Source organism: Ipomoea nil, unplaced genomic scaffold (assembly GCF_001879475.1).
Source record: "Ipomoea nil cultivar Tokyo-kokei standard unplaced genomic scaffold, Asagao_1.1 scaffold3047, whole genome shotgun sequence".
NCBI lineage: Eukaryota > Viridiplantae > Streptophyta > Magnoliopsida > Solanales > Convolvulaceae > Ipomoea > Ipomoea nil.
In genome coordinates, this window is record NW_017619475.1 from 964,230 (window position 1) to 978,925 (window position 14,696).

Consider the following 14,696-nt stretch of genomic DNA (forward strand, 5'->3'; position numbering starts at 1 on the left):
ACACAATTATCTCAGGTTTTTTTTTTTTTTTTTTTTTTCGATTTCACAATTAATTTTTTTAAAAAAGTTTGTTTAATGTTATCACCTTGTCCAAATCATCTCAGATTAAATTATCAAAATTATACTATAAATAAAAGTTTAATAAGTGTCAACGAACTTAATAGCAACTTGTAAAATAGATAACAATAAGACTAAATTATTATTATTATTATTATTATTATTATTATTATTATTATTATTATTATTATTATTATTATTATTATTTGGTCGATTTGAAGGGGTTCGGTAGAACTTTTTCAATAATGGAACTAATAGAAAAAATATTATAGATTTGCATTTCTAGTAAACTCAAAAGCCATAGATGATGATGAATTGATGAGGTGTCAAAGCAATAGAGTTGTGTGAAACACTTTTCAACAAGGCATGAGCACTTGAGCACAAATTTTTATTTTTTTATTTTTTTATTTTTTATTTTTTTATTGCAAGCACTATCACTCATTTTATCAGGAAAATAAATAAATGGGAGAAGAAGAAGGAAAATAAATAAATAAAAAGCAAAACTAACTGAGAAATAGTAGAGAGTTTAGGTGATAATTTTCGCTTGATATTAGATACTGATTGACTAATTATTCAATTAAAAAGTATTTTTAATTATATAATTAACCACGCAAGTAATTAAAAAAATTTAAATTACCTCAATAATTTCCCTGTGTAAGTGCGCCTGATATCATTTTCATGAAATGATGATGCTTCATACTACTGTCACTTTTGTAGTTGTTGGCTAAGCCTTCATAAACTTCTGTCTATGCCTTGGCCTTGCTAATGTTTGTTACAGCAATTATTCTGTTGACAATGGTCCAAAACGGCAGACATTATAGTGTATCTAAACTGATATTGTCTCACGTATTATTTGTATTATATTATCAAATGAAACTGCAATTGAATTAAAATGAAACTGTAGTTGTGTTGCAATGAAACTGCAGCGTATACAAAATGAAACTTAATAACAATTTTACATTTTTGAGTGTATATTGTCTACCGAAACTGTAATTATATCAAAATGATATTGTAATTGTGTTGAAATGAAACTGCGGTGCATATTTAATGTATAGACCACAATGCATTGTCGACCAGTCCACAGTATAATTTGCCTGTTTGTTAAAAAAAAAAAAGTATATATAAAAATGGGTGCAATGTAATAAAATATTTAGTGAGTTTAATCATGATATAAGTTGAAAAGAATGCCATCTGATCTTTAATTTCCCGTCACTGAACTGTTCTTATTCAAGTTAAATATATACCAAAAGCAACATTGTATATTAGCTACTCAAGCAAGAAACTCGATCAAGAGATGAAAATCCGAACAATTAACGTATTGTTGATCCTGGTGTTTCTAGCCGGCGGTGCGAACTCCGATACATCCAAGGACAAGGAGGAGTGCACGGAGTCGTTGTTGGGGCTAGCGACGTGCCTGCCGTACGTGGGGGGCAACGCGCCGTCGCCAACCCCAGACTGCTGCAACGGATTGAAGCAAGTGTTGAAGAGCAGCAAGAAGTGTCTGTGTCTCCTCATCAAAGACAGGAATGACCCACAGTTGGGGCTCAGCCTCAACCTCACGCTTGCCTTGGGTCTCCCTGATGCTTGCCATGCCCCATCCAACATTTCTGAGTGTCCCGGTAAGTGTTTGTGAAAATGCCTGCATCATTACTAATGGATATAGAGTCTAGAGATTAGATGATGAGTTTGAGTTGTGATAATGGGTGCAGCTCTGCTCCATTTGCCTCCCAAGTCACCGGATGCTCAAGTTTTCTATCAATTTGGTCATGCAAGTAGCCCTGCTCATACTCCCATTCCTTCAGGTACATCTACACACCTTGAATTGAATCCATAACCAATTGATCATGTGAATTTTAACCTTAGCTTTTCTGGGTGTACTTGGATTTGATGATGATGAATATTGTTATTTGGAACTGTAGAAGGCGGTCCTGCAAGTGCGCCACAAAAGAGTGGCGGTCGTCGTTGCATTGGAAGAACATGGTTGGCTTTGGAAACTGTTCTTCCACTTTCTGGATTAGTCTTACTATGGACTTACACAATATAAAACCTTTAATTTCCAGAAATTATGAGTCTTTGTTCGAGATATGTTAGGTTCCTGTATGATCCGATCCAAGTCATAAAGTTTAATTTATTTTGCATTTTATTTTGTGTAATAAACTCTGTCCCCTCTTGTGTTTCATTTGGTCTCGTTTACTTAATATACTCTTATATTTTGTTAAAATCTCCCAGTTAATGCATTTAATTACGTTAGATCACAAAGTTTTTCATCATATTGTTAATTACTTGATTTTGTCACTGGATTAAATTACATAGGTATAAGTAATAAAGTCTGAAAATAATTTTTTAAGAAATATTTAATTCATTATCAACAATACATATTGATAGAGGAATTGGGTGTGCGTATGGTCTAAAAAGTGATTGGAGTCCGAGGAAGAAGAGCATTGTAACACCCCGTGTTACGACCCCTAAAACAAATTAATTATTTAATCATTTACCCAAAAGAAAGGACTAAATTTCAATAATTAATTGGGAAAAGGCCTACCATAGTCTATGGGCCCTTATCCCTAAACCCAACCCCCTAGTCCTAGAAGGAATAGAACTAGCCCTAATTAGGGACTCTTAGGTATATAAATAGGGGGCATAGGAGGCACCTAGAACCCACGCCACAATAATCTCCCAGCACACAAGAAGTTCCAAGAATCCCCCTAGGAGAAATCAAGAAAGAAGGAATCTTAAAGAAAGACCCTTCATAGCCAAGGAAATTAATTAAGGCAAAGAGGTAACCCATGTCTCAACAAAACCTATTTTCCTTGCTATAATTATCTTCTTTGGCCTCCTCTCTATACTTGTGTCTTGATGAATTGTTTATGATATTGATGATATGTTCTTGATGATTGTGAGATAATTTTATGTGTGATCTTGATGATCTTGATGATGTTAAGAGGTTCTTGATGATTATGTGGTGTTCTTGATGAATCTTGATGTTTTGGTAATTAAAAGATGAACTATGATTTTATTGATTTGAATATGATTATAGCCCTAGGTTAAAATTGGGAATTTCGTATTGTGTTATTCTTGATATAATTGGGTGGGATTTCGCATGTTCGGGTGTTGATTATGTTTAGAAGTCATGATAGGATATGTGCTATATGATTCTTGCTTTTGATCCGTTAATTGTCTACGTGGTGTCATCAATTGCGTTTAAAAGTGTCTAAGCATGGTTTCGGGTTCCACAACGGATCCCGGGACGTTTATTTTAATAAAGAGTCAGTGGGGGGTAGGTGGCGGTAGGGGGACCCGCCACCTACCCGCTGCCCAAGAAGGGCATCGCTGGCGGGCAGGCGACTGCCCGCCGGGAACCCGCTGCCCGAAGACTTGTCGCCGACGGGCAGCCGGCGGGTGGCCCTCCACCCACCGGCTACCCACTGGAAATTGTCCAACTCGGGACTCCGGCTTCCCCATTTGATGTTTCCCCGACCCCCGTGGTGTCCCAACGGACTCCGTTTATTGTGCCTAAAGTCTAGTTTGATGTTTCGGGTACCATTCGTAGAATATATATATCACATGCTAGTTGAATTGGTATCCCGTTGGCCTAGGTGAAAGAAGTATGAACCCCTTAGGATTATTCCTAGTTTGTGGATGACCACGCATAGGTTTCATTATACGTTTTCTCCCCTTCCCAATGTGTTAATGTGGGTTGCATGTGCTTGCTATGTGTTATGTGTGCATGATACCCCAATTTGGTTGCGATCAAATTGGTTATTCCTGAGCTGCGGTTCAGAAGCTGGCTGCGGTCAGAATTACACTCTCGGGCTGCGGTCCACCGTTTGGTTGCGATCAAACGTATTACATGAGCTGCGGTTCATACTCCTGGCTGCGGTTAGATGATCACTTTTGGGTTGCGGCCCACAGTTTGGTTGCGATCAAACGTTTTACATGAGCTGCGGTTCATATTCCTGGCTGCGGTTAGACGATTACTCTTGGGCTGCGGTCCACTGTTTGGTTGCGATCAAACATTATGATGAGCTGCGGTTCATCGGTCGGTTGCGATCGACCCCTTCGTATTGCGATACGAGGCAGGGTGCTGCGGGGCCGTGTCAGAGCTATATGCGCTGACCCTCATGTATGGGCATGCAATTGGTCCTGTGGCGCCACCAAAGTATGCTTGTGTGATGAGATATGAATCGAATGATGACGTGAATGAGGTGAAGTGAATTTGTGACCATAGAATATATGCTAGTATCTTTACATGCTTGACTATAACTATTGAATGTGTTTATCCCTATCTGTCGAGTCTATTCTTGGTTTTAAAACTAGTGTCTCTTAAGTATATATCTTCCTGCTTCAAAATGGTTTTCGTGTATGTATATATATATATATATATATATATATATATATATATATATATATATATATATATATATATATATTTATAATGTATTTCAATGCGTTGGAGTGGGTTACCAGCATCTCTCGCTGAACAGATATATTTGGCTTTCAGACATAGACGAGTAGATCCCAGAGCGCGCTAGAAGATCGCAGATTAGATAGATAATCTTTCCTTCCGGCCTGCGTGTCATAATGATGTATTGAGGATATTAGTTAGTTTAGCCTGTGCATCTGAGTTCTCTAGCTCAGATGTGGCATAGCACCCCGTACTCTTGTGATTAGTATTACTCTGTTTGGGATTTTATGAGAAATTGCCTTATTATATAAGCTTTAAAAGTTTCAAAATTTCGGGGTGTTACAAGCATATATATATATATATATTGGGGTTAAGGAGTCAAGGTGGAGTATAGGTTGGTCCTATGGGTGTGTGCATGGTCTAAAAACTTATTGGAGTCCGAGGTAGAAGAAGAGCATATATTAGGGCTAAGGATCGGAGTCAAGGTGGAGTGTAGGTTGGTTCTATGGAGCCAAGGAGGGAGAGAGTTTACGAAAGTTGGAGTGCAAAAGTTGGGGAAATGGAGTGAAAAATGCGGAGAGGCGAAAACTTTTGGGGTTTAAAGAAGAAAGTCACAAAATCAGGGGTAGAGAGTCAAAGGTTGGAGGGGGAGATAGGACCCGAGGTGAAATGGGGTAGGGGGTTGAGTGTAGGCCAATGCGCTATTGGGTATGCCTTGTGTCACATTGGGATGATCGGGTGTGCCCTCCACGTGCTCTTTTGGGTTGGTTGATATGCTCTAACTCCTCCGCGAGACATGTCTGGACATGCAGTATTGGTGGGCATCGTTTTCACAGAGTCAACATAGTCTCCATGGATTTTGGCGAGAACAACTTATTTCTTACATCTATAAGTAACAACCTCTATGCTCATTTTAGTCATTAGCTTCTATGAATCAACAAGAATTCTATCTATTTTCTCTCTGTTTCTTACAACTTTTCAAATATAGTTGAGCATTGTAAATTAGTAATATATAGCCCCCCGAACTTGTAACTTTTTCCCCATTTAATATTATTTGTTATGGGACCAAAAAGCCACCCGTGACCCAACATCCTTTACTATATTTTTCCATCTTCACTGTTAATTTTACGATTGATCACCTAATTCCGTGGTGGTCTTATTCAATGATAACCCAAAGAAATTTTCACAACCTATCTTATAAAATTAAAGAAGAAATAAAGACAAGTGGTTGTCCACATAGGCTTAGTGGCTCGAGTGAGGCATAATTGAGGCAACAACATTAGGGTATCATGGGAGTAGTGCGAGGTGCAATATACTATGGGGATGACTTAGAGTAATGAGAGTTTTTTCTCTAATGGCATATGAGACATTGAGAACAAGCCACTTTGTGGTCGCTAAGCTTGACCTTTTTGGGGGTGGAGTGATAGGCAGAACATCGTGTATGGTCGACAATAAAAGTGTAAGCCTCAAGCCAATATATAGTGTCAAAATTGTAGTGCGTCGGCCTAGAGTTGGAGTAAGGGGCCAGGAAGGCTAAAGTAGCTTAGCTGTTTGTGTGTGGTGATAAGGCAAGGAACAAAGACTGGGACTAGAGGCTAAAACTAAAGGTAGGACCGAAAGCAAATACAAAGGGTGAAGGTAGTGGACTCCCAAGCTCAAGGGACTAGATGACAAATAGTGATTTGGGTGCGCTTGTGATGTTTTTGAATAGGGTGAAATTGGAGGTGAGTTAGTTTAAGACGAAATTGATGACATGACTAGCAGAATAGTGAGTACAAGGCATATAAGGCCATGAGCCAAACCCTAGTGTAAGTAATTGGTGAGAGTGTCATGAGATGTGTTGCCTTAGCATCTATGAATGACATGTGTTGTGGGAACCTAGCCCCTACCGCTGATGCGGTGAGTAGTGTTGCGAGAAGTAGTAAGGGTAAAGGTTTGACTAGAGCAATATTTCTAGCTTGTATAGTCATGAGTCTATATAGTTATTGGAGCGTAGGGGGAATATAAACTTGTGGCAGAGGTTAAGAATGGTTATAGAATAGCAAAAAGAGTTCAAATTTGAATGCATGAGAGGTAGGGTCATGATACGAGGTCGTGGCTTTTGCGTTTACTATTTATGCTAGTGATAAATGCCAAAGATGCTATGTTTTGTGGGATATTTTGTAGGCATTTTGTGCTTTATTTGGAGTTCTTTGAGCTTATTATATGCTTATAATAGTTTAATTTGCACAAAGTTAGTAATAAGGACTAATTGTGGTTGAATTTATGCATTATATTAGAGAATAAAGATGGTAGGTAAAGCAGTTAGGATATTTTAATTTCCAGTTAGTTTCTCTGGTTAGTCTTGTATATAAGGTTGCAGACAAGCCTTGTAAAGAATCAGTTAGAAATGCAATGTAACAGTACTTTTCTTTCACAACAGATTTCTCATCCTTCATTTCCAGTTCTCTTCTTTTGCAATATGGTATCAGAGCCATAAGCTGCACTCATGGCTTGGAACGGAGCAACGAACAGACCACAACCGACTATGGCAGCACCACCACCAGCGGCAGCCGCTGCACCACCACCGCCGGCACCTGTGAATCTTGCCGGAGCAAATTTTGATCCCAACGATGCTGTAAGCCCTTATTTCTTGCATCCGAATGAGAATCCGTCTCTAATCCTGGTCTCGTCAGTTCTCAATGGGAGGAATTATCACCCTTGGGTCAGGGCAACGGAAATGTCACCTCTCTCTAAGAACAAACTAGGGTTTGTTGATGGCACGATTCCAGTACCAAATGTAGGAGAAGTGAAGTATCCTTACTCGATGAGGTGCAATATCATGGTGGCAACTTGGATCATGAGGTCTGTTTCTCCAGAAATTGCATCAACAGTCTTTTGGATTGGAACAACTGAGAGGATATTGAGCACATTGAGAGCTAGGTTCAGTGAAGCAGACATTTTCAGAATCTCATATCTACAAGCCGGGATTCATCAAATTAGGCAAGGTGATTTGAATGTAAGTGCCTATTTTGCCAAATTAAAGAACTTATGGGATGAACTTCAAGTTATTAGGCCTTTGCCTACATGTAAATGCGAAAGGATATGTGATTGTGGATTACTGGAGACTTTACAACAATAGTTGGAAAATGACAATCTCTCAGTATTTTTTAGGGGTCTTAATGAGACTTATTCCTCTGTTCAATCCAAAATAATGATGACAAAGCCTCTTCCTAATGTTGATGAAGCATTCATGATGGTCCAACAACAAGAAAGAAGGTTTAATGGTGGAATAATGGGGCTACAAGTTCAAGAAGCAGGCAGTATCCTATTTACTCAAGGCAATAATGCAGGATCCAAGAAATTCCATTCAAACAACAACAAGAAGCCTGTTTGTTCTTATTGTGGCTTCACTGGACATGTTGCAGAGAAATGTTACAAGAAGAATGGTTATCCACCTGGATGGAAACCAAGAAGTAAGGGTGTTGGTATTGCTAATCAGATTGCGATCAATACAGATGATCAATCCTTTAATGAGAGCAATGGTTCTGTCACTTTGAGTCAAGATGAATACAGAATGATCAAACAACTCCTTCAGAGGGATAGTATGGTCCACCAATCACCTCTGAATATGGCTGGAGGAGTGGCATCCCAAGCCAACTTGATTGCTGCAAATTTTGCTCCTAGTCCTGATCCTCAATTGGAAGGTAATCATTCTAGACTTTCTTCTGAAAATAAGGATAATTGGATACTAGATAGTGGGGCTACCCATCATGTTGTCTGCCATCATGGTCTGTTGACAAATGCCAAGAGAGTTCAAGGTATGTTTGTTGAACTGCCTAATGGTAACAAAGCTGATATTACATACATAGGATCTGTACATGCTGATAGTTTGGTCCTACAAAATGTGTTCTGTGTGCCTGCATTCCATTACAATCTGATTTCTGTAAGTGAATTGACTAAAACCTCTAAGTGAAAATTGTTGTTGTATTCTAACTTATGCACCATACAGGATCAAGAATGTGGGAGGATGATTGGCTTGGCTAGATTGTAGAAAGGGCTATATTACCTTGAAAAACCAGTGTTTCCTGGTTCTGATAGAATAACACATATTAGGGCTAATGCTTGTAATTATGTTAATACCTGGCATGCTAGATTAGGACATTGTTCCTATGGAAAGTTGAAACAGTTACCTCTGTTAAATGTAGATTTGAGAATGAATAAAGATGATGTTTGCAATACTTGTCATTTGGCTAAACAAAAAAGATTACCCTTCAACATTAGCACTACTGTTTCTGATGATTGCTTTGATCTAGTCCACATTGATATCTGGGGACCATATCACACACATACCATGTATGGACACATGTATTTCCTGACTATTGTTGATGATTATAGTAGGGCCACATGGGTTTATTTACTGAGAAGCAAAAATGAAGTTAGGGCATTGGTTCAGGGTTTCTGTGCCTTATCTGTGACACAATTTGGAAAGGTGGTCAAATGTATGAGAATAGACAATGGATAAGAGTTTAAGATGAGTAAATTCTATCAAGAGAAAGGTATAATTCACCAGACAACATGTGTATACACACCCCAGCAGAATGGTGTAGTTGAGAGAAAGCATGGTCACATTTTGGCAGTGGCAAGGGCTCTTAAGTTCCAAGCAGGATTATCAGATGGATTTTGGGGAGATTGCATATTACATGCAGTATATATCATCAATAGACTACCTTCAATAGCTCTACAAGGTCAGATTCCTTATCAGGTTCTTTTTAAGAAGGCACCTCAATATTCTCACCTCAGGATCTTTGGGTGTTTAGCCTATGTTGTTATGCACAAAGGACACCAAGGAAAATTTACACCTAGAGCCAAAAGATGTTTATTTCTTGGATACCCCAATGGGACTAAAGGGTATAAGCTCTATGACATAGATACCAGGGAAGTATTTCTGTCAAGGGATGTAACCTTTTATGAACATGTTTTTCCTTACTAAGCAGCAAGTCAGGTCAGTGATTAATCACTTCAAAGCCCAATTTTACCAAGTTAGAATGGCCTCCTAGAAGACACTGCTCCACAGAGAGTTATTCAAAGGGAAGACAAAAGAGAATACATTAATTTCCCAGAATCAGATAACCACATACTTGATGCCACTCAGAACAGTCCTGAACTGCAGCAGCTTGATCCTATTTCGATTCAGCATAGAAGGTCCAGCAGACAGGTATCAAGGCCTGCATAACCATGATTGCAACCTGCTTACTGTTAGGACTTCCCCTCACACTCTCTCAGCAGTACTGTCCTACCAGCAGCTATCTCCTAAATTCAAAGCTTTTGCAACCAATATCCTCAGCATTTAACTATTCAAGAACTTAAATCCTACAGCGAAGCTATTAAACATGATTGTTGGAAAGCTGCTATGTAGGCAGAAATACATGCTTTGCTGGCAAAAAATACATGGGAGTTGACCACACTTCTACCCTCCAAACAATCAATAGGGTGCAGAAGGGTCTACAAAGTGAAACATAAAGCTGATGGGACAGTAGAAAGGTGCAAGGCAAGGTTGGTTGCAAAAGGATACACTCAGACTTGTGGAATAGATTATGTTGACACTTTCAGCCCAGTAGCAAAAGTCACAACTATTAGAACCTTGCTTGCTGTGACAGCTGCAAAAGGATGGCAGTTGCATCAACTTGATGTCAATAATGCCTTCTTGCATGGAGATCTTAAAGAAGAAGCTTACATGACCATCCCTCCAGGTTTTGTTCCTGAGCATTTTGGACAAGTGTACAAGCTTAAGAGGTCACTTTATGGCCTAAAACAAGCAAGTAGACAGTGGAATGCTAGGCTAACCACTGAACTAATCAACATGGGATTTAAGCAAACAGTATGTGATAATTCCCTTTTCACTAGGGGTTCTGCTGATAAATTCATTGCTCTCCTAGTATATGTGGATGATGTCATCTTAGCCAGCAAAGACAGAATGCAGATTCAACAGATTATGGAGCATTTACATTCAGCCTTTCAGATCAAGGACCTGGGCAACTTAAAGTTCTTCTTAGGAGTGGGGGTTGCTAGAAATCAAAAAGGCATATCTTTTACTCAAAGAAAGTATGCTCTAGATCTGTTGGAAGATGCAAGCTTTCTTGAGAGCAAACCTGCAAAATGCCCTATGGTTCAGACTAACAAGCTCTCTAAAGATGATAGTGCAGCATTGGAAGACAACACTCAATACAGAAGGATGGTGGGAAAACTCTTATACTTGACCATCACTAGACCTGACATATGTTTGGCTGTGCAGCAGTTGTCTCAATTCTTGGATAGGCCTACCACTCTTCATCTACAAGCAGTCCACGGAGTGCTGAGATATATTAAAAGTTTCCCTGGACAAGGTCTCTTCTTTCCTACAGATTCCAACTTGAAACTAAGTGGCTTTGCTGATTCAGATTGGGCAGGTTGCCCTGACACAAGGAAATCTGTAACTGGTTTTTGTGTGTTCTTGGGAAATGCCTTGATATCTTGGAAATCCAAGAAGCAAAGCATTGTGTCCAGATCATCATCTAAAACTGAGTACAGAGCTCTTGCTCTTGCTGCTTGTGAAATACAATGGCTATGTTACCTTCTTGAAGTCCTTGAGGTTCAGTTAGGGAAAGCTGCCATACTATTCTCTGACAGCAAATCTATTATTACTATAGCAGAAAATCTAGTCCTCCATGAAAGAACCAAACATATAGAGATAGATTGTCATTTGATAAGAGAGAAAGTTCAAAGAGGGGTCATCAAGTTATTGCATGTGCCTACAGAACATCAGACAGCAGACATCCTAACTAAGCATCTACAACCATTATTGTTTCATAAATTTGTATCCAAGCTGGGGCTCCATTCCATGTACACTCCAGCTTGCGGGGGGTATTAAAGAATAAAGATGGTAGGTAAAGCAGTTAGGATATTTTCCAGTTAGTTTCTCTGGTTAGTCTTGTATATAAGGTTGTAGACAAGCCTTGTAAAGAATCAATTAGAAATGCAATGTAACAGTACTTTCCTTTCACAACAGATTTCTCATCCTTCATTTCCAGTTCTCTTCTTTTGCAATACATTATAGGAAAACTAATACCACTTTAAGGAAACTTTGGCGATGTTTCGAAATTTTGATCAGATTTCAGCCTAGGAGTGTCCAAATGAAGTGATTCAAGTGGCATTTGAACGGAAACGCAAAGGGCTATAACATTGCTAGAGACCACAAAGTCTTCAAGCATCTTCAGATCAAAACCGTACGATAATTGTACTCTCATACGAGCATTGGCAGAAAGTTGCACGAATGCACATACAGGGCTTGTGCACGGCTCTGGAATCAGCACTAATGAAGAATTGAAGGCTATATAAGCCTAGGAGATTGAGCTAGAAAGGGGGTTAGCTAGATTTTTACATTTGCCAATTTGTACTTAAGATTTTAGAGAGAGAATACTCCTTAGGGTTCTTAGACAACTTTACACCTTGATCTAAGATTTCCTAAGGGGAATCCAATTACACTTTGATGCATTCATAGGAAGAACTTACCACAGACGCAGGCAATAAGAAGCTAAGCAATTTAAAGCTATTTATATTAGTCATTTCCCTGTTTAATTTCCTTCAGTTTTGTTAATTTGTTTTGAAAGTCCTAATTTGGTGGAAGTGTACATTAAGTCCTTAGGTATTTATTGGTTAGTTTTTGTTGAGTTTTATCATCCATTGTTTTTACAAAATTTGAAATTGTGAAATGCAATTTGGGAGAGGAAGAACTCCAAAACTCTTCACCATTTTCTCTTTTTCCTTGTTTCCTTTGCTGCCCTTGCAATCATAGGGAAGTTTAAATCTTCAATTCCTCCGGCTCGTCTCTCAAGCCCGATACATCGCCCAGTGACGCGTTCACAGCTGCCCCGACGCCATGTGCGATCAAACCTTGGCAAACTCGGTCTAGGCGCTCCAAGCCACTGTAAACGCTATGAAGGCCGATCACGAAGAGGTTCGCCAGATGCTCCGGCAGTTGCTAACAGGGAAGGCTCCGGAGGCGGACGATTCCAGCGGCCACGATGCCCCTCACCTGCCCCAACCTGATGTCGCGATAGCAAGCGCGCCTCCCACCATCACCGCTACTGCTCCCAAATTCGCCCAGCTGGAATTTCCACGTTACGTTGGCCGCGATGACCCAACCGGTTGGCTACACCACTATGAGCAGTTCTTTAAAGCCAGTAGGAGAGTACGTGAGCCTGACAACTTTTCACCTGACTGGGGTGGCGCAAATGTGGCACTTCCATCTAGAGATGGAGGAATCGACCATGACGTGGCCTTAGTTCAAACACCGTTGTTTTCTATGATTCGGGCCTGGCCTCCGCGGCAACGCGCTGGGCAGTTTGGCCAAGCTCAACTAAGGTGGCCGTTCGCTGGAAGACTTCAACAACCAGTTCCAGGCTGTGTTGATGCGCACTCCTGCGATTATCAAATAATTCAAAATATCAAACTTCATTGCATTTGCATCACCCTCCACCCAAATACCAGAGTCATTCTTTAGCCTAGAAAGTGTAGTTTTCTTCCTACAAGCAGAGGCATACCTGTGGAAAAACTTTGTGTTTGCATCTGCACCCTTCAACCGATGTTGTTTGGCCCTCTACCTCCAAAACACATCCTCCTGGGCCTCCAGCTAGCATAACTAGAGGTGACCACATTTTTGGTTCCGGTTCTAGAATCGGCGATTCCGGTTAGAACCACCGATTAGGCGGTTCTAATCGGATTTATTTATTTATTTATTTTTATTATTATTTTGGGCGCAAAGGACATGCCCACTGCCCAATGTGGCCGTGCGGCAGTACACAGTAGCTGTAGGCTTGCAGCGTCCAGCTTTAATTTTTTTTTTCCGGTTCCTTTAATAGGTAAACCTTAACCGGAACCTTATTGGTTCCAGTTCGATTTTGGTTAGCACAGTAACGGTTACGGTTCGAACCGAACCGTGGTCACCCCTAGGCATAACTGAATCTCAATGCGTTAAAACTCAGTTAAGGAAACCTGATCCGTTAGCCCTCTCAGGTGCAACTGTTGTTTCTTGAGGACTTTAATTTGTTCACCAAATTTGTGGAAGTGGCCCCCTCCCCAACAAGTCAAATCAGTCCCCACAGAGCTGACGACAGTTAAAAGGCCACCATCCTTCCCATCTGCCCATGCCTCCTAAACTACTCCCCTCATCTAGCAGCCAAGTCATCTCAAAACGGAATCCTCCCACCTGCAACCCGTACATCATCAACCCCTAAGTAAAGGGCTGAATGATCCGAGTTACGCGTCAAGATGTTTTCCACCCTCGCTCTCACAAAATTAATGCACCATCTCTCGCTAGCTAACACCCTGTCTAATCTTTCTTCCATCTAGTCCGCAGTACCCCTACCCCTCTCCCAAGTGAACGAATATCCATACATAGGCAACCGAGACAACCCACAATCCTCAATAGCATACCCAAATCCGCAAAGGAGACTATCTGGATGGGGGGGGGGGGGGGGGGGTTCCCTCCCCACTTTTCACTCTGAAGAAGGAGATCATTAAAATCCCCAAGCACAACCCAAGGGAGCTCGGACATACCAGCAAGAGACCTAAGCAAGTCCCATGCTTCCCTTCTCTTACTGTGCTCCGGAAAATCATAGAAACAAGTCATTCGCCAATTCGAGAACCCTGTTATACTAACCTCTACATCAACATGATTCTTTAAGAAACTCAACAGCTTGACAGTGTTATTCGACCTCCAAAGAAAAGCTAAACCCCTGCCTAAACCAGTACTATCAACGTAAAATAAACCTTCGAAGCCAAGCTTGACGCGGAGACGTTCTGCGTGTATCCACCCCACCTTGGTTTCTATTAGAAAGGTAAACTCGGGCTTTTTACGAGACACTAGGTCTACCACTTCACAAACTATACGTAGATTGTCCAAGCCACGACAATTCCAACTTAACGTACTCATGAGGACGGGCGGGCCTGTGGACCAGAACCCACCGAAAATAAGTTTTTTAGAGCTTCAATCATCGCAACATCACCATTGCTTACCCCATTCTGCCTCCCACCACCAGAAGATACACCCCTACAACGTTTAGAAGCAGCCACCACACTGCCTTGCCCTGCATGCCTACAGTCCGAACCTACTCCACCCCTAAACTACTGCGATGTACCAGAATCATCCACTTCCTTCACAGGTAGCGACTGTCTACTCGCCGACACCAACCAACTCTGCCCCATCGCCATTGTT

The 14,696-nt window shown here is 40.6% G+C and overlaps 1 protein-coding gene across 1 annotated transcript; it reads left to right on the forward strand.

Annotated features, from left to right (window-relative positions):
• Positions 1-1,215: 1,215 nt before the first annotated feature.
• LOC109163856 (protein YLS3-like) lies at positions 1,216-2,278 on the forward strand. Its single transcript, XM_019312570.1, has 3 exons — positions 1,216-1,676; positions 1,767-1,859; positions 1,977-2,278. The coding sequence occupies exons 1-3, from the start codon at positions 1,352-1,354 to the stop codon at positions 2,099-2,101; spliced, it is 543 nt and encodes a 180-aa protein (XP_019168115.1). The 5' UTR covers positions 1,216-1,351; the 3' UTR covers positions 2,102-2,278.
• Positions 2,279-14,696: the final 12,418 nt, after the last annotated feature.